Source organism: Marmota flaviventris, chromosome 10, assembly GCF_047511675.1.
Source record: "Marmota flaviventris isolate mMarFla1 chromosome 10, mMarFla1.hap1, whole genome shotgun sequence".
NCBI classification, from domain to species: domain Eukaryota; kingdom Metazoa; phylum Chordata; class Mammalia; order Rodentia; family Sciuridae; genus Marmota; species Marmota flaviventris.
In genome coordinates this window covers 122598373-122618514 of record NC_092507.1, presented here as the reverse complement: position 1 = coordinate 122618514, position 20142 = coordinate 122598373, and the positions used below count along the sequence as shown (strand labels likewise).

Sequence of the window (20142 nt, the reverse complement as noted above, 5' to 3'; positions counted from 1 at the left end):
AAAGCTTTCTGCTGTCATGTATAACTGATTAGAACTAATAAAAAAAAGTGTCAGCACACACATACACCCCAAAAATTAATAGGACATGACCTTGTCCTTATGTTCACAACATGTTAAAGATGAAGACGGGCTGGGGTTGTGGTTCAGTGGTAGAGCGCTCCCTAGCATGCACGAGGCACTGGGTTAGATTCTCAGCACCACATAAATGTAAAATAAAGATATTGTGTCCACCTAAAACTAAAAAAAAATAAATATTAAAAAAAAGATGAAGACAGGAAATAAAGTATAAGTATATTACAAAATAAAAATATATCTAGCAAGTATCGTGGGAGCATAGTGTAAGGAGTATCAATGATTTTTAAGGGAAGGATTAAAGTATATGTAAAATACTGCTTTGAAGAAGTAAATAGAGAAGCGAGAAAATTACATTCTAGGCTAGAAGAAAAACAAATCAAAGACGCAGAAGTACTGCAGTCCCAGCTACTCAGAAACTGAGGCAGGATTGCCAAGTTCCAGACCAGTCTGGGGAATTTAGCGAGACACTGTCTCAAAATAAAAACTTTTTTTAAAAAAAGGCTGAAGACAGTTGCAGTGTACATGCCTGTAATCCTGATGACCTGGAAAGCAGAAGCAGCATGAGTGCAAGTTTCAGGCAGCCTCAGCAATTTAGCAGGATCCTCAGCAACTTCACAAGACTCTGTCTCAAAATTTAAAAAAATAATGCCAGATATAGTGGTGCATGCCTGTAATCCTAGCAATTCCAGAGGCTAACATAGGAGAGCACAATTTTGAGATAGCCTCAGCAATTTAGTGAGACTCTCAGCAACAAAGCAAGACCCTGTCACAAAGTAAGAAATAAAAAGGACTGAGGGTATAACTCAGTGGTAAAGCACCCCCATCTCCCTGCAAAACAAACAAAAAAAAAGTGCTGGAAATACATCTCAGCAGTAGAGCACTTGCCTAGCATGTGTGAGGCCCTGGGCTCAAACTCCAGTATAAAGACAGAAATAAAGACAGGGGAGGGGTGTGAAAGAACATAAAAGGTTCAAGAAAGTGAGAGCCTGAGGCAGGAGGATGGTAAGTTAAAGTCAGCCTTATCAACTTAGTTAGGTCCTGAGCAATTTATCAACAGCTTGTCTCAAAATAAAATATAAAAAGGGGGGCTGGAATTGTGGCTCAGTGGTAGAACATTTGCCTGGCATGTGTAAGGCCCTGGGTTCCATCCTCAGCACTACATGTAAATACATAAATAAAATAAAAGATCCATTTACAACTTAAAAATAAAAATAAAAAACATAAAAAGGGTTGGGGATGTTGCTCAGTGGTTAATGCCCCTGGGTTCAATCTCTGGTGCCCAAAAAGAAAGAAAGTAGCTGTGTGACCAGAGAATGGGTAAAGGGAAGTGTAGTTTGGGAGTGGCAGAGCTAAGGCTTGAGAATTAGACTGGATTCTGAATATAAGGATGTTACCTTTGAAGGAGTTTGAATTATGTGGGCACTTGGGGGTCCACTGGTGCTTTTTTTTTTTTTTTTTTTTTTAATAGTTTTTAGTTGTCAGTGGATTTTTTATTTTATTTATTTATATCTGGTGCTGAGGAGGGAACCCAGAACTTCACACATGCCAAGCAAGCACTCTACCACTGAGCCACAGCTCTAGCCCCCCACTAGGGGCTTTTAAATAGAGGATTGATAAGATTATCTTGTTTTTAAAAGATGACTGGAATGTGGCACACAGATTGGAGAGAGAAGACAATGCTAAATCACCATAAGGGGACTTTCCTTAGGCCAGGCGGGAGCCAATGAGGGCTTCAACTAAAGAAATAACAGTGGAGGATAGATGATGGTGTACTGAAGAGGGAATTCAGCAGTATTCAGAGAACAGATAATCTTTTTCAATTGAAGTTCTTCTCAAAGAGATCATTATATGTGAAAAATAGCCATTTCTACTGCATTTTCAGTTTTTTTCTGACAAATGACTCCCCAAAGACTGGTTCTCTTCTTCCACTTTCAATTCTTGTTTAGAGCCTTTTCATAAGTGAACTTTTTTAGTGGTGATCATGTTTGTAAAAAACTTCTGAAGTTTAAAAAATAAAATATAATGACGAGCTTCTTTTTCACCAAAATCTATGGAAGCAAAAGTACAGCATATGGAACTCGACTTTAAAATCTGGCACTCATTTATTTGCTCGTTATATAGTCCCTTAGGGATTTATTCAATGGCAGAATGGAACAAGTAGTTGGACAAAACTCTAGAGAATATTTTTTCTCTGTAAGTTCTCTACAGGGATTTCCTGCTACCACATTGTCTTGTAGATAATTGATCACAGAATATTAGTGCCATAAATTATTTTTTAGACTATTGAGACCAATTCCCCTCCTTTTTTTTTTTAAGTAAAAAAAAAAAGATCCAGAGAGGATAAGGGAATTATCTATGAGTTTTTGCAAATAAAATACCTCTGCTTTTCTCAAGTAGAAACAAGCTTGGGAAAGCAATCTAACATCTCTGTTGCTGTGGTTTGAGAAAAACAAAACAAAAACAAACAAACAAAAGCAGTCTTGATGAAAACTCTGTACTCCCTGGGACATTGTCAAGCAGAATTAGTTCTGCTTGACAGAGCATGAGGAGGGAGTTTGTACTATTCCTATAACTAAAGCTAATAAGTGTTCTGACTTTGAATCTTGCTTTGTTTGGTAGGAAGCAATGCAGAATCAGGGGAATGCTCATCCCGAGAGAGCAGACTCTGTGCCTAACCCTGTGACTGTGGCTGCTCCATTCATCTTCACCTCAGGAGAGGTTGTTAACCTTGCTAGCCTTGTTTCTTCAACCAACACCAAAACAACCTCAGGTAACGTTCTCATAACGTGGCACTTATTTTAGACTTAAAAATTAATAAAACCTCGTTTTCCTAGAGATGAATGAGTACTCTGTCTGATATTCACTTCTTTATTAAAATATTCTCCAAACAGGTATAGGGATGTAGCTCAGAGATGGAGCACTTGCCTAGCATGCTTGAGGCGCAGAGTTCAGTCCCCAGCAGGAAAAAAAAAAATTCTAGTTGTAGATGGACACAATATCTTTATTTTCTTTATTCAGTTTTATGTGGTGCTGAGTATCTAACCCAGTGCCTCACACATGCTAGGCAAGCACTCTACCACTGAGCTACAACCCCCAACCCAGGAAAAATATTTTAAAATAAAATATTGCCCAAATAAAAGCTTTTAAAGCAAAGACACTTATTCTTTCTGGAGGAGGGGAAGATCATACATAGGGATTATACATGAATACTTAGGTTAAAATAAAAATATTCCACAGATTTGTCTATTGAAGCTTTATGTCTGACCCCAAAATGAAAACATAAGGGTGCCTCAATATGGTACTGTTAAAGGAAATAAACATTCTTAACCTAAAGTAATAACAAAGTGGAATAAACATAAATAACTGTTGAACTGCTGATATAAAAGAGCTATGTGTGTGGGCTGGGGATCTAGCTCAGTTGGTAGAGTGCTTGCCTAGGGTGCACAAGGGCCTGGGTTCAATCCCCAGCAACACACACACACACACACACACACACACACACACAAAAGAGAGATACATGTGATTGTTTAAATAAAGTATGAGACTTAATTTGTTCTTGAGAGCATATTTTTTTAATAATGTTTTAGACATTGAGGGACCTTCATTTTGTTCATTTGTTTATATGTAGTGCCGAGGATCAAACCTAGTGCCTCACACATGCTAGGCGAGTGCTCTACCACTGAGCCACAACCCCAGCTCCATTGAGAGCATTTTTTTTTTAATATTTATTTTTTGGTTGGACACAATATCTTTATTTATCTATTTATTTTTATGTGGTGCTGAGGATCGAACCCAGGGCCTTGCACATGCTAGGCAAGTAGTGCTCTACCGCTGAGCCACAACTCCAGCCCATTGAGAGCATATTTTTAAAAAACAAAAAAGTATTGGTGTTGATGTTTTGAAACCATCATGTTTTAAACAAAAACTTCTATTTAAAAAGGAACAAATTCAACATCTCATTTTATGAATATTTTCTTTCTTTCTTTCAAGCAAGCAGGAATATTTTTAAGAAGGAAGGTGAGGGGCTGGGGTTGTAGCTCAGTGGTAGAGCTCTTGCCTAGCATGTTTGAGGCACTGGGTTCAATTCTCAGCACCACATATAAATAAATGAATAAAATAAAGGTCCATCAATGACTAAAAAAATTTAAAAGAAAGAAAGAAAAAAGCCCCAGAACTCCCAGTGCAGCACGCCTGGGAGGGGCACAAGTGCTGCAAATACTGGGCCCAGTATAATCCCAGTGGCTCTGGAGGCTGAGGAAGGAGGATCGCAAGTTCAAAGCCAGCCCCAGCATCTTAGGGAGGTCCTAAGCAACTCAGCAAGACCCTGTCTCTAAATAAAATAAAAAGGTCTGGGGATGTGACTCAGTAGTTAAGCACCCCTGCGTTCAATTCCTGGTACCAAAAAAATAGAGTACCCCAAATATTTATTTTCAATGCAGGAAATTATGTCCTTTAAGTTCTTTTTTTTTTTTTTTTTTGAATACTGGGGATTGAACCCAGGGGTGTTCAGAGTTGTTTTACCAATGAGTTACATCCCCAGCCCTTGTATTTTTTTATTTTGAGACAGAGTCTAGCTAAGGGCCTCAGTAAATTGCTGAGGCTTGCCTCAAATTTACAGTTCTCCTGCCTCAGCCTCCTGAGTCACTACAGGCATACACTACCACACCTGATTTCATGTTCTAATTTTAGTAAGTTTTCCAATTGTCTCTTGGTTTCTTTTTCTGTTTCTGACTTTCATTAAAAAATAAATAAGCTTGGTGTGCAGTGGCACACACCTGTAAATCCAGAGAGTCTAAGATAGGAAGATGATAAATTTGAATCCAGTCTGGGAAACTATAAATAACTAAATAAAAACTGTAGATAAATAACTGAATTCCCAGTTAAATTTGTATAACATCAAAGGAACATTGTTGAATGAGATACTACTATTGAGCAGCAATCTGGTAAAATAGAAGAAGCATGTACATAATATGGACAGATTTTTTTGAAATCAGTACTGTGTTCTCTTGACCTCCGAAAAACTTCTTCTCTGTGGCCATTTACTTATCTGTAAAATTTGAATATAATGATTCCAATTTTATGAGTTGTTGAGACTGAGTTTTTATATTTCAGTGTCTTCAAAATAACAGCTGTTAAATGAAATTATAACTTCTCAATGAAGGTTGACCCTGTCATGCCCACAAGGGGGCAATAGTGACCTTCATTTTTATAGGCTATTGATTGTTTTAAATCATTTTGCTTTCAGCTAAATGATTCAAAACATTTGGCTTAAATATACACATACATGAAATCAGAACATTTATAGACTTGCAGGGTTTTTTTGGGGGGGATACTCAGTATTCAACCTGATTTTAAGTTCCTTTGAATTCTGATATTCTGAGTCTTGAGCTCTGCCAATATCCATGCATGACTAATTTTTTGTTTTGTTTTGGTTTTGGTGGTACTAGGGATTAAATCCAGTGGCATTCTACCAGTATACACATCCCCGGTTCTTTTTTTTTTTTTTTTTTTTTAATATTTAAACATCTATTTTATTTCTATGTGGTGCTGAGGATCGAACCCAGTGCCTCACGCATGCTAGGCGAGTTCTCTACCTCTGAGCCACAACCCCAGCCCCTCCCCAGTTCTGTTTATTTCTTATTTTGAGATAGAGTTTTGCTGAGTTGCTAGGCTGACTTCAAAATTGGGATCCTCCTATCTCAGCCTCCCAAATTGTTGGGATTATAGGAATGCACCACCACACCCAGCAACTTTTGGATTTATAGTGGTTTGGGTCACACTGATTAGAACAAATACTTTTATAATCCAAAAGCCTTTAGAAGCCAATGAGATTATTTCTTCACAAACATGAGAAAAGAGCTAGAGTTGGTCTTTAGTCTAACTGCTGAAATTCTCCAAATCTTGATTAGGAATGATAACAAAAGTTTAACTTATTCAGAATAAAGGTTTTTTGCCCTGATTCCCTTGGGCCAGTATTCTATTTGTCATGTAGCTGTTGGCACACCTACTCTTCTTTTCTCTCTTTGTTGACAACTATAAATTTAAGTTTCTAAATCACCATGTTAAGAGCTGACCTCCCCATGATATCTTACTTATGAAGCAATTCTACTCTCTTTTATCTGGTTAACCTACCCAATGCTTATTTGGTACAAAAGAAAATCAAGACAAATTTAGATTGTTATTCATTGAGTATTTCTCTCTCTCTCTCTCTCTCTCTCTCTCTCTCTCTCTTTGGACAGCTTCTCCTTTCTCATCATCCAATAATTTCTATTTATTTATTTATGGTACCAGGGATTGCACTCAGGGGCACTGACCACTGAGCCACATCCCCGCCTTATTTTGTATTTTATTTAGAGACAGGGACTCACTGAATTGCTTAGCACCTCACTGTTGCTGAGGCTGGCTTTGAACTCTCTATTCTCCTGTCTCAGCCTCCCCACCTGCTGGGATTATCCAATAATATTGGATAATAATATTGCATAATGTGGTAGAGAGCCTGCCTGGCATGTGTGAAGAAACACTGGGTTCTATTCTCAGCACCTCATATAAGTAGATAAATAAAATAAAGGTCTATTGATAACTAAAAAATATATATTAAAAAAAAAAAGAAAGAATTAGTCCTCACTTTGGCAGCACATGCCTCCATGCAAGGACAACACGCAAATTTATGAAGCATTCCATATTTTAAAGAAAAAAGGATTAAAGAATTAGCTGGACACAATAGGCACAGTAGTGCATGCCTGTAAATATCAGCAATTCAGAAGGCTAAGTAGGAAGATTGCAAGTTCAAAGACAGCTTGGGCAATTTAGGGAGACCCTGTCTCAAAATGAAAAATAGAAGTGGCTCTACTTGGTAGTAGAGGACCCTGGGTTTCACCCTAAGTATTATAGGAAAAAAAAAAAAAGAGAGAGAGAGAGAGAATATGATGGTATTAATGCTTTTAGTGGATATTTTTGATACCAAAATCCATATTGCAAAGTTTGCTTTCAAATTTTCCATTTGTGCCTTGCATAGTGATGCACACCTGTAATCCCAGAGCTCAGCAGGCTGAGGCAAGAAGATTGTAAGTTCAAAATCAGTCTCAGCAATTTAATGAGGCCTTGAGCAACTTAATGAGACCCTGTCTCAAAATAAAAAATAAAAGGGCTGCGGTTGTGGCTCAATGGTAGAGTGTGAGTCTAGCATGCATGAAGCCATGGGTTTGATCTTCAGCACCACATAAAAATAAATAAATAAAATAAACGTGTTATTAAAAATAAATAGAAAAAATAAAAATGGCTCAGGAGTTGGGGATGTGGCTCAAGTGGTAGCGCGCTCGCCTGGCATGCATGAGGCACTGGGTTCAATCCTCAGCACCACATAAAAATGAAATAAAGATATTGTGTCCACCCAAAAAAAAAAAACTAAAAAATAAATATTTTTTAAAAATTGCTCAGAGGATGCTGGAGATATATATGCTCAGTTGGTAGAGTTCTTACCCCTCATGTACAAGGCCCTGGGTTCATTCCCCGGCACTAAAAAAAATAAAATAAAAAAAGGTTCAGTATGTGGTTCAGTGGCTAAGTCCCCCTGAGTTCAATCCCTGGTACCAAAAAAAAAAGAGCCATTTGTGACTAAGAATATCAGTCATTCTCAGTGCCACCATCAAACTGCAGAGATTTGGGAGGGCAGATTAATTTAAACATTAATCAGGGAAAAAAACAACCCATGAAGATGAATTTCCTGTTCCTCATCATAAAATACATTCTAAAGTCACATATAAATAGCTTTGTATTGTATTGGTTCATTGGACTCAGATGACATAGGTTCTAATCTAGGCTCTGACAGTTATTATCTGTATGACCTTGACAAGTTACTTAATTTTTCAGATTCTAATTTTCATTAACTCATTGGGATTGCCTGGCTTATACTATAGTACACCTTCCTAAATCCTGGTCTGAAGAGTTTATTTATGTAACCATGTTCTGAATAGGTAATTAAAACCACTCTATTGAAGTTGGATCTTTTTTTTTTCTTTTTTCTATGTTCTTTTTTTGTACTGAGGATTGAACCCAGGGGTACTCTACAACTGAGCAACATCTCCACCCCTTTTTATTTATTTATTTCAAGGTTGGCCTTGAACTTAAGATCCTTCTGCCTCACTTTCCCAAAGTATCTGGGATTATGTATGTGCTACCACACTCATCTGGATATTATATCAAGGAGAAAGAAGTAATTAGCGTTCATAGCCAGACAGAGTTTCACATGCCTGTAATCCCAGAGGCTCCGGAGGCTGAGGCAGGAGAATTGTGAGTTCAAAGCCAGCCTTAGCAACTTAATGAGGCCCTAAGCAACTCAGTGAGACCCTATCTCTAAATAAAATATGAAAAAGGCCTGGGAATGTGGCTCAGTGGTTAAGCACCCCTGGGTTCAATCCCTGGTAACAAAAAAAAACAAAAAAAAAACAAGAAGTATGGGCTGGGGTTGTGGTTCAGTGGCAGAGTATGGGGCACTGAGTTCAATGAGGCATGCATGAGGCACTGAGTTCGATCCCCGGCACCACATTAAAAATAAATAAATAAATAAAATAAAGGTATTGTGTCCATCTACAACTAAAAAAAAATTATAAAATAAAACCAAGAAGTAATTAACATTCTTGAACAAACGGGGTGCAATGGCCCATGCCTATAATCCCAGCAACTCAGAAGGCTGAGGCAGAGGACCAGAAATTCAAAGCCAGCCGCAGCAATTTAGCAAGAGTCTGTCTCAAAGTAAAAAACTTAAAAGGGCTGGGGATGTTAGCTCAGTGATAAAACACCCCAAGATTCCATCCCCAGTTATCCCCACCCCCCAAAAAAACTTGAACAATAAAGTATTTGTTTTCTTATAATTCACAGGATAAGTCTAAAGAAGTAATTTGCATTGTTTCTCTTTTAAATATTTTTTTAGTTATACATGGACACAATATCTTTATTTTGTTTATTTATTTTTATGTGTGCTGAGGATCAAACCCAGTGCCTCACATGTGTGAGGCAAGCACTCTGCCACTGAACTACAACCCCAACCCTGCATTGTTTCTTTTTAATTTCAATTGGGTTAAGATATTGAGCCTATTGAGGGAAAGTTGAATGGATTGTTATGTTTGAACTTGGACCACTTAGTTCTCTGGGTATTTTATGAGAGAATTAGAATAAAAATTGGTGTATTATCAGTATCTCCATCCTCATTCCAACTTCCACAATTAGCATCCAAAAACAGTAAGATGGTTTGCATTTGTGAGGAATAGTACATAAGCAATTCACCTTCTTTTTTTTTTTTTTGGTACTGCATTCCCAGCCCTTTTTATTTTTTATTTTGAGACAGGGTGTCACTGAATTACTTAAGGCCTCCCTAAATTGCTCAAGCTGGTTGGAATCCTCCTGCCTCAGCCTCCTGAGTCACTGGGATTTCAGGCGTGTGCTGGCATATCCAGCAACAATCAATTCACCTCTATTATTATTATTATTATCATCATCATCATTATTTTGGACAGAAAATGCATAGATTTAATGAAGCTGAAAATAACAGTCCATAAAGTAGAATGAATATACTCAGTAGAGCAGAGTAGGCCAGGTGTGGGCAGAGAGAGGGAGACTGGCTCCAGGCCACCAATTTACCTCTTAAAGGAAAATATGCTGAAATGCAAATTTATAATCCAGTAAGAGTACCTAAATTAGTTACTTCAAAAAAAAAAGAGAGAGAGAGAGATTCTTAACTTGTGGTGGTTCACGCCTGTAGGTCCAACTACTGTTAAGGCTGAGGCAAGAGGATCCCCAGACTAGCCTGGGCAATTTAGGGGACTATCCCAAAATAAATAAAAAAGGCTGGGGATGTAGTTCAGCGGTAGAGTGTCTGCTTATGATACATGAGGCTCTGGGTTCAATTCCCAGTACTGAGAAGGAGAGAAAAAAGAATTAATTCTTTGCTCTATGGAAGGATTTTCTATAAGGAATATATAGGGGTTTCCTTGCCAGGTAAGGTGTCATATGCTAAGGCAGGAAGATCACAGGTTCAAGGCCAGCCTCAGCAATTTACAAAGGCCCTAAGCTCCAAAAATAAAAAAGGGCTCCAGATGTAGCTCAGTGGTAAAATACCCCTGGGTTCAATCCCTAGTATCAAAAAGAGCAGCAGAGCTGGGATTGTGGCTCAGTGGTAGAGTGCTTGCCTAGCATGCATGAGGCACTGGGTTCGATCCTTAGAATCACATAAATGTAAGATAAAGATATTGTATCCACTTAAATTAAAAAATAAATATTAAAAAACAAAACAGCAACAAAAAAAAGAGGGATTTCCTTAAGTTCTTTTTTTTTTTTTTTTTTAATGTGTGTGTGTGTGTGTGGTACTGGGGATTGAACCCAGGTCCTGTGCATGAAGCAAACACTCTATTAAATGAGCTATATCCCCAGTCCCTCCTTAAGTATTTTACAGTCAGGTACTCAACCACTGAGCCATATTCCCAGGCAGGGTCTCACTGAGTTGTTTAGTGTCTTGCTATTGCTGAGGCTGGCTTTGAACTCAAAATCCTCCTGTCTCAGTCTCCCCAGCCTCTGGGATTACAGACTTGTATCACCGCGCCCAGTGATAACTGACTTCTTCTTTTTTTATATTTTTTTTATAGTTTTGTATGGACAGCATGCCTTTATTTGTTTAGTTTTTTTTTTTTTAATGTGGTTTATTTATTTTTATGTGATACTGAGGGTCAAACCCAGTGCCTCACACATGCTAGGCAAGCGCTCTGCCACTAAGCTACAACCTCAGCCCCTGACTTCTTTTTTTTTTTTTTGTGTGTGTGTGTGTGTGTGTGTGGTGTTGGGGATTAAACCCTGAGCATTGTGCATGCAAGGCAAGCACTCTACCAATTGAGCTATATCCCCAGCCCTGATAACTGATTTCTTTTTATTTATATATATATATATATATATATATATATATATATATATATATATATATATGTATTTTTTTTTTTTTTTGTTATCGTTGGACACAATATCTTTATTCCATTCATTTATTTTTATGTGGTGCTGAGGATCAAATCCAAAGCCCCACATGTGCTAGGCGAGCGCTCTACCACTGAGCCACAATCCCAGCCCCGATAACTGATTTCTTGATAGAATAAAAGCTGAAAAAAATCTTTAAAGCCTGGGGTTGTTGCTCAGTGGCAGAGCACTTGCCTCTTACATGTTAGGCACTGGGTTTGACCCTCGGTATCACATAAAAATAAATAAACTGGACTGGGGTTGTGGCTCAGCGGTAAAGTGCTCATCTAGCATGTGCAAGACCCTTCGTTCGATCCTCAGCACCACATGTAAAATAAATAAAATAAAGGTATTGTATCCAACTACAACGAAGAAATAAATGGATATTTTTAAAAAATAAAATAAAGATATTGTGTCCATGTATAACTAAAAAAATATTTTAAAAAAATCTTTAAGCATAGGTAGTGAAAAAATTTAAAAATTAACAGTAAGTTTTAGAGCTGGAGATACACCCAGTTGGAAAGGGCTTGCCTGGCATTTATAAAGCCCTGGGTTGAATCCCTAGCACAGTCAAACAAACAAGGCATTTTTATTTTTATTTATTTATTAATTTTTTAAAAATAAATGACAGCAGAATGCATTAAAATTCTTATTACACATATAGACCACAATTTTTCATATCTCTGGTTATATATAAAGTATGTTCACACCAATTCCTGTCTTCATACATGTACTTCGAATAATGATGTCTATCACATTCTACCATCCTTGTTAACCCCCTGCCTGCTCCCTTCCCCTTCTACTCCTCTGTCCTATCTTGAGTTCATTTATTCCTCCCATGCTCCCCCTCCCTACCCCACTATGAGTCAGGCACCTTATATCAGAGAAAACATTCAGCAATTATTTTTTGTGGATTGGCTAACTTCACTTAGCATTATCTTCTCCAACGAACAGGGCCTTTTTAAAGAAGGTAAGTGTATTAGAGTCTAGTTGGAAGTCAAGTTGCATGGTGATCTGTATAACAACAATATAATTTTGTATACATGTAATTTCTAAATTTCTAAAATATATAACATCAATAAATATATGTGTATTGTTTATTTAAAAATTGTTAAATCAAGCTTGGCACAGTGATGCATGAGTGTAATCCCAGCAACTTGGAAGACTGAAGCAAGAGGATCACAAGTTCAAGGCTAACCTGAGCAATTTAGCAAGATCTTGTCTCAAAAATTAAAAAATAAGTGCTGGAGCTGGGTATAATGGCACACACCTGTAATCCCAGGGACTAGGGAGGCTGAGACAGTAGGATTCTAAATTGAAGGCCAATCTCAGAAATTTCGCCAGGCTGTAAGCAACTCAGTCAGACCCTGGCTCAAAATAAAAGAATTGAAAGGAGTGGGGATGTAACTCAGTGGTAAAACACCCCTGGGTTCCATCTGGAGTATAAACAAACAAAAACAGATGCCAGGCATGTGGCTCACAGCAGTAATCCCAGCAACTCTGGAGGCTAAGATAGGAGGGCCATAAGTTTGAGGACAGCCTCAGCAGTTTAGTAAGACCCTCAGCAACTTAATGAAACCCTGTCTTAAAATAAAAAGGACTCGGGCTGGGGATGTGGCTCAGTGGTAGTGCACTTGCCTGGCATGTGTGACGCACTGGGTTTGACGTACCACATATAAATAAGGGACAAAAACATTCATTTTTAAAAAATAAGTAAAAAGGACTGGGTATATAACTCAGTGATAAAGCACCCTGGGTTCAATCCCTAGTGCTAAATTAATTAATTAATAGATTAAAAAGGGTTTGGGGTTTAGTTCAATGATAAAGTATCCATGAGTTTGACTCCCACTACTGCCAAAAAAAAAAAAAAAAAAGAATATAGGATTAGCCAATATAGAAAGCGGCAACAAGTTTTATAATGACAAAGCTTAATCTCATGCCAGCTAACAGAAAGTGTTTATAGCGTCCAGCTCTAGCTTTGACACGGGGTAAAGAATGGCATATCTGCAGCTAAAAGGCAAGAAATCCATAATACATAATCAGTATCTCCAAAATTATAGTGAAAGTCAGAATGCACTTCATTTTATAAAATTTAGATTTCTACCACTGTTGAGCAACTCTTTTGGTTCATAAAGTTAGTCATGCCCTGTTGCCAAATCTAATATGCTTTCCTTATAGAACTAAGCTGTGAGGATAACACACAGATATAAGAGTAAAAGGGTGTTTTTAAAACAGCTCATCATGTATTAACTAAAGTCGATAATTATTATTTTTAATATTAATCCATTTTACTTCCAGTTTGACATTCAGTATGTGGAACTTGAGGCTTTTACCTGTCCTTACACTAGTGGTCAGTCCTATTCTTCTCATCTATCTAGCTAGTGAACAGAGGTAGTATGGTAGAACAAAGGGCAGGAAAAGTCAGCTCCATTAACCATTGCTTAGGTTGGGTCAGGCATGCTTTCAAGACTTCTAACCAGAGTCTGGAATAGCCAGCCTAAGGAGTGGGCAGCAATTGTGGCATGTTGACCACTAATATTCAGCATTGGCATTACCAAGAGAATGATCAAATGAGGTGCATGTAGTAGCCAGAGTATATCAACATAATCTACTTCAAAGGAAACACTTTTTAGATCTTAAAAGAGGTGGGGTTGTTTTGTTTTGTTTTGTTTTGAACTGGGGATTGAACCTAGGGACGCTTAACCACTGAACCACATCCCCAGCTCTTTTTACTTTTTTTATTTTGAGATAGGGTCTAACTAAGTTCCTTAGGGCCTTGCTAAATTGCGGAGCTGGCTTTAGAAACAATCTTCGTACCTCAGCCTCCTGAGCTGCTGGTATTACAGGCGTGTGCCCAGCTTAAAAAGAGTTTTTAACTCTGTGGTAGATGTGGTAGATCAGTTTGGATTGGAGAACAAGATTAAGGACATTAGATTGAAAAGCTAAACTTTTGATTTAATAAGCTATTTTTTAGTGTGCCTCAATTTATTCTCTCCACTGTACCTCATTTGCCTTTTTTACTAAAATAGGTGACCCCCATGCCTCAACAGTACAATTCTCAAATTCTACCACCTCAGTGCTGGCCACCCTTGCAGCCCTTGCTGAGGCATCAGCCCCCCTCTCCAATTCACACAGAGCCACAGGTAGGTAAGGGATGTCTGCTGGATGAATTACCATTTCTACTTTGGTTTTTAAATCTCCAGCAGATTTAATTTGCATGAAATATATTAAAGAATTATAATTAATTAGAAGCACTTAAGAAAATGGATATATAGACATTTAGTATGTTCCACATACTGAATGTCACAGAACATCAGAAGAAAAATTATTGAGATATTTTCAGATAACTGAGTAATACCAATGACTGAATTCTTCCTTTGTATTTTTACAGCTTGAAGTTTGCCCTGATTCCACTTGATTCAGGTTGAAATGTTTAGTTTTGTATTAGCAGACTTTTAAAAGTTATTGTTATGTTTTGACTGATGTCATCATAGAATGATTCAAAATAGCAGCTAGATATCTTGTACTAAAGTATCAAAATTCATGGGACTGCTACCTTTTTTATCATCATATCCTGTGTACTTAAGCTAGGATTGCTTTATTTTTACTGGAGATATTGATATTGCTTTGGCATTTCCAATGTTGTTGTTGTAGTACTGGAGATTGAACCCAGGAATGTTCTACTTTGTATTAGCTATCTTCCCAGTCCTTTTATTCCCCCAGTCCTTTTTTAAATTTTATTTTGAGACAGGGTCTCACTAAATTGCTGAGGCTGATCTTGAACTTGTGATCCTCCTGCCTCAGCCTCCCAAATCTCAGGCACATACCACTGTGCCTGACACTGTACCCTTCTGATACTTAAAAAGAGTTTTCAAGTCACTTAATCAGACCAAGTGGTCTACAAAGGGAGAAGTCTTAGGGTTTACATTTGGGTAGTGAGAACATTCCTCCAATTCAGTCCTGTTTTCTCACTGATAGTATTCATAAACATATCTCCTCAGACATGTATGAGAGAGTGGTACAGCAGAGGGAAAAGCATTATATATATGTTTTTTTTTTTTTTTTTTTGGGGGGGGGGTTCCAGGGATTGAACTCAGGGGCACTCAGCCACTGAGCCACATCCCCAGCCCTATTTTGTATTTTATTTAGACAGGGTCTCACTGAGTTGCTTAGTGCCTCACTTTTGCTGAGGCTGGCTTTGAACTCTCATTCCTCCTGCCTCAGTCTCCCAAGCCACTGGGATTATAGGCATTTGCCACTATGCCCAGCCTAAAAACATTATATTAAACTCATTCTTGCTAATCTTTTGTTTTGTTCTTGGATCTTGATAAATCATTGTACTTTTCCAGGTCTTTAGTTCCTTTCAGCTCTAACATTTAACTATTCTTTGTTTCTAAGAGATGTGAATGATATATTTGCATTCTTCCCAAATGTATCTTATATGGGTGGTTCATATCCCACTTATTATTGCAGGATTCTACCTGTGACTCTTTAGATCGAGAAATGTCATAATGACAGGAATTGTTTCCCCTAATAGTGATTAGGGATATTGATTAATCAGACTGAAAATCTTTTTTTTTTTTTTCTTTCCTGGTACTCTACCACTGAACTACATACCTAGCCATGTTTATTTTTTATTATGAGACAGGGTCTTGTTAAGCTTCTTAGGGCCTCACTGAATCCTTGAGACTGGGATTACAGGAATCTGCTACCATGTCTAGCCCGTAGCCCTTTTACTTTTATTTTGAAACAAGGTCTTGCTAAGTTGCTGAGGCTGTCATCAAATATACAATCCTTGTGCCTCAGCCTCCAGAACAGCAGGGATTACAGGTGTACACCAACCACTATGTCCTGCTAAGACTGAAAATCTTGATTCAACATAACGCATGTAAAACTCTTAGACTGGTAGCTGGCACATAAAGTAGTCAGTAAATGTTAGCTCTTGTTGATCTATCAGATGGGAGAAAATACCTGTCATACAGTTTGTTTACTATCTTCAATACTTTGACTACTTATGCTCACAAAGGGCTGGTGATGTAGCTAAGTGGAGGAGCACAACCCTAGCGTGTGCAGGCCCTAAACTCTAGTACGACCAAAAGAAAAGAAAAAAAGATTCTCACTAAAAAAGGGTTCCAAGAGTCGGTTGCAGTGGACCATACCTATATTCCTAGCAACTCAGGAGACTAAAGAGGCCCACATGTATATTATTGGCAGCTCAGGAGGATCACAAATTCAAGGTTACTTAGCGAGACCCTATCTCAAAATAAAAGCTGGAGATATAGCTCAGTGGCAGAGCACCTCTGGGTTTGATTCACTGTATAAAGAAAAAAAAAAGGTTCTAAGCCTGGCACAGTGACCCAGCAGGGTGAGTCAGGAAGATTGCAAGTTTAAGGTCAGTGTTGGCAACTTAGTAAAATCCTGTCTTAGATAAAAAACAAAATGGGCTACGGATGTTGCTTATTGGTAAAGTACCTCTGGGTTCAATCCCCAGTGTAAAAAAGAAAACAGTAAGAGAAGAAAAAAAAAAATGGATTCCAAATATATTGGTTAAAATCACCATAATTTATACACTATAAGAAAATCACAATGCTCATTAGCCTATTAAAGCCTCTGATAAAAAAAAAAAAAGCCTCTGATACTTAGTACAAAATAAACAAAAAAGTTCAAACATATTAACATTTTATACATAGAAATCATCTTTATTGAAAGCTACTAATAAACTTAATAAAAACACTGTAGAAAATACTATTTTAAACCATATGCCATGGCCCACAACTGTAACCCCAACAACACAGGAGACTGAGGCAGGAGGATCTCAAGTTCAAGGCCAGCCTCAGCAATTTATCAAGGCCTTAAGCAACTTAGTGAGATTCTATTTCAAAATAAAAAGGGATGGGGTGCTGAGGTTGTGGCTCAGTGGTAATAGCACTTGCCTAAGCATGAGTGAGGCACTGGATTCAATCCTCAGCACCATATTTTAAAAAGCAGGGATGTGGGGTGGGGGCTGGAGATGTAGCTCAGTGGTAAAGCACCCTGGGTTCAATTCACAGTACCCAAAAAAAAAAAAAACTATTCTAGTGCATTCTCTATTTTCTTTTCTCCTCTGACTTCACATTATCCACAAAAACTTCTGTGATCATTGAGCCCAGCCTAACTTTTTTTTCTTTTGCAGTTTTCTCCCTCCCTTAATAATATCAGTTTCAAGGAGGATGAAATTGTTATACTCCTGTTTTGAAAAAGCTGAAATTTTACTTTTATTATTTCTAGCCAATTCAGAGGAAATCGTGCAGGGAAATTCTGTTGACTCATCAGTCCAGCAAGTGGTGGGGAGTGGAGGCCAGAGAGTCATCACCATAGTAACTGATGGAGTCCCTTTGGGTAATATCCAAACTGCAATCCCTACTGGAGCCATTGGCCAGCCATTTATTGTAACTATGCAAGATGGACAGCAAGGTGAGTTATCTCTGATTATTAAAAGATATTTTAGCTGAGTATGGTGGCATACACCTGTAATCCCAACAGCTCTGGAAGATGAGGCAGGAGGATCTCAAAAAAAGACAGCTTCAGCAACTTATCAAGGCTGTAAGCAACTTACCTAGACCCTGTCTCAAAATAAAATAAAACATAAGAAGGGTTGGGGATATAGCTCAGTGGCTAAGCACCCCTGGGTTTAATCCCTGGTACAAAAAAAACAAAAAGATATTCTAGACACTCCACACCACACTCCCCTAAAACGGAGGCATTAAGACAAATAGTGGAAATGGAAGAATGCTAGATAAAAGATGAAACAGGGCTGGGGATGTGGCTCAAGCGGTAGCGCGCTCGCCTGGCATGCGTGTGGCCCTGGTTCGATCCTCAGCACCACATACAAAACAAAGATGTTGTGTCTGCTGATAACTAAAAAATAAATATTAAAATTTTCTCTCTCTCTCTCAAAAAAAAAAAAAGATGAAACAAACAAGCTTTGAAGAAGAAAAAGAAACAGAAAAAAACTAATTCCTCTAATATATACAAAATTTGTCAGTAAAAACCAATGATCTGATACAGTAATAGAAAAAAGATCAAAGAGGGCTGGAGTTGTGGTTCAGTGGCAGAGCACTTGCCTCACACATGTGAAGGTTCGATCTTCAGCACCGATTTATAAACAAAAACACATTTTTGATAATAAAAATAAACAAAATAAAGATTTTATGTCCATATATAACTTAAAAATATTTTTTTAAAAATTAAAAGATCAGGATTGGGGTTGTGGCTCAGTGGCAGAGCCACTGGGTTCGATCCTCAGCACCACATAAAATAAATAAATAAATATACCGTGTCCATCCACAACTAAAAAAAATTGAAAAAAAAATTAAAAGATCAAATAGTGTGAACTAATAGTTCACAGAAAATACTGATGCCTCGTTTGAAAACATGAAAATGGGGGCTGGGAAAACGAACAATCTGTGAGGTGAATAAGCCTACATCTTGGGAGCAAATCTTTGCCCCTCACACATCAGACAGAGCACTAATCACTAGGGTATATAAAGAACTCAAAAAGCTAAACACCAAAAAAACAAATAACCCAATCAATAAATGGGCCAAGGACCTGAACAGACACTTCTCAGAAGATGATGTACAATCAATCAACAAATATATGAAAAAATGTTCATCGTTACTAGCAATTAGAGAAACGCAAATTAAAACCACTCTAAGATTTCATCTCACTCCAGTCAGAATGGCAGCTATTATGAATACAAACCACAATAAGTGTTGGCGAGGATGGGGGGGTGGGAGGCACACTTATACACTGCTGGTGGGACTGCAAATTGGTGCATCCAATATGGAAAGCAGTATGAAGATTACTTGGAAAATTGGGAATGGAACCACCATTTGACCCAGCTGTCTCTCTCCTCGATCTATACCAAAGGACTTAAAAACAACATACTAAAAGGACACAGACACATCAATGTTTATAGCACCACAATTCACAATAGCTAAACTGTGGAACCAACCTAGATGCCCCTCAGTAGATGAATGGATAAAAATAATGTGGCATATATACACAATGGAATATTACTCAGCAATAAAAGAGAATAAAATCATGGCATTTGCAGGCAAATGGATGGAGTTGGAGGGTATAATGCTAAGTGAAGTTAGCCAATCCTAAAAAACCAAATGCCAAATGTTTTCTTTGATATAAGGAGGCTGATTCATAGTGGGATAGGGAGCAGGAGCATGGGAGGAACAGATGAACTCTAGATAGGGCAGAGGGGTTGGAGGGGAAGGGAGGGGGCATGGGGTAATTAATGATGGTGGAATGTGATGATAATTATTATTCAAAATACAGGTATGAAGACACGAATTGTTAGTATACTATGTATACAACCAGAGATATGAAAAATTGTGCTCTCTATATGTAATAAGAATTATGCATTCTGCTGTCATATATAAATAAAAAAATTAAAATGAAAAAAAATGGGGCTGGGGATGTGGCTCAAGCGGTAGCGCGCTCGCCTAGCATGCGTGCGGCCCAGGTTCGATCCTCAGCACCACATACAAAGATGTTGTGTCTGCCAAATACTAAAAAATACATATTAAAATTCTCTCTTTCCCTCTCTCTCACTCTTTCTTTAAAAAAAAAAGAAAAGAAAAGAAAATGGGGGCTGGGGTTGTGTCTCAGTGGTAGAGCGCTTGCCTAGCATGTGTGAGGCACTGGGTTCGACTCTCAACACTGCATATAAATAAATAAGGTAAAGGTTCATTGACAACTAAAAAATAAATAAATAAATAAAGTGAAAATGTTCAACCTGCTTCACTGATAACAAGAAATGCAAAGAAATATTGTACTGAGATCCCATGATAACACTAAACTATCAAGAGTATAGACGAGGGCTGGGGATGTGGCTCAAGCGGTTGCGCGCTCGCCTGGCATGCGTGCGGCCCGGGTTCGATCCTCAGCACCACATACAAACAAAGATGTTGTGCCTGCCGAAAACTAAAAAAAATAAATAAATAAATAAATAAATATTTAAAAAAAAAAAAAAAAGAGTATAGACGAACAGGCACTCTTGTAAATCACTTGTAAGATTT

The 20142-nt window shown here is 37.9% G+C and overlaps 1 protein-coding gene and 1 non-coding gene across 10 annotated transcripts in view; both read left to right on the top strand.

Annotated features, from left to right (window-relative positions):
- Positions 1-20142, top strand: part of Gabpb2 (GA binding protein transcription factor subunit beta 2) — a 45174-nt gene that overhangs the window by 11841 nt on the left and 13191 nt on the right. For 8 of the 9 annotated variants that reach the window (XM_027953856.3, XM_071618452.1, XM_071618449.1 and 5 more), the window contains 3 exons: positions 2695-2845; positions 14100-14213; positions 17338-17523. In XM_027953856.3, coding sequence (XP_027809657.2) covers positions 2695-2845; positions 14100-14213; positions 17338-17523 — 451 coding nt within the window. The remainder of the gene's footprint in view (positions 1-2694; positions 2846-14099; positions 14214-17337; positions 17524-20142) is intronic. The other variant, XM_071618454.1, reaches the window with a different exon arrangement.
- Positions 3468-3554, top strand: Trnap-agg (transfer RNA proline (anticodon AGG)). Its single transcript has one exon. It is a non-coding gene; the product is annotated as a tRNA-Pro (tRNA).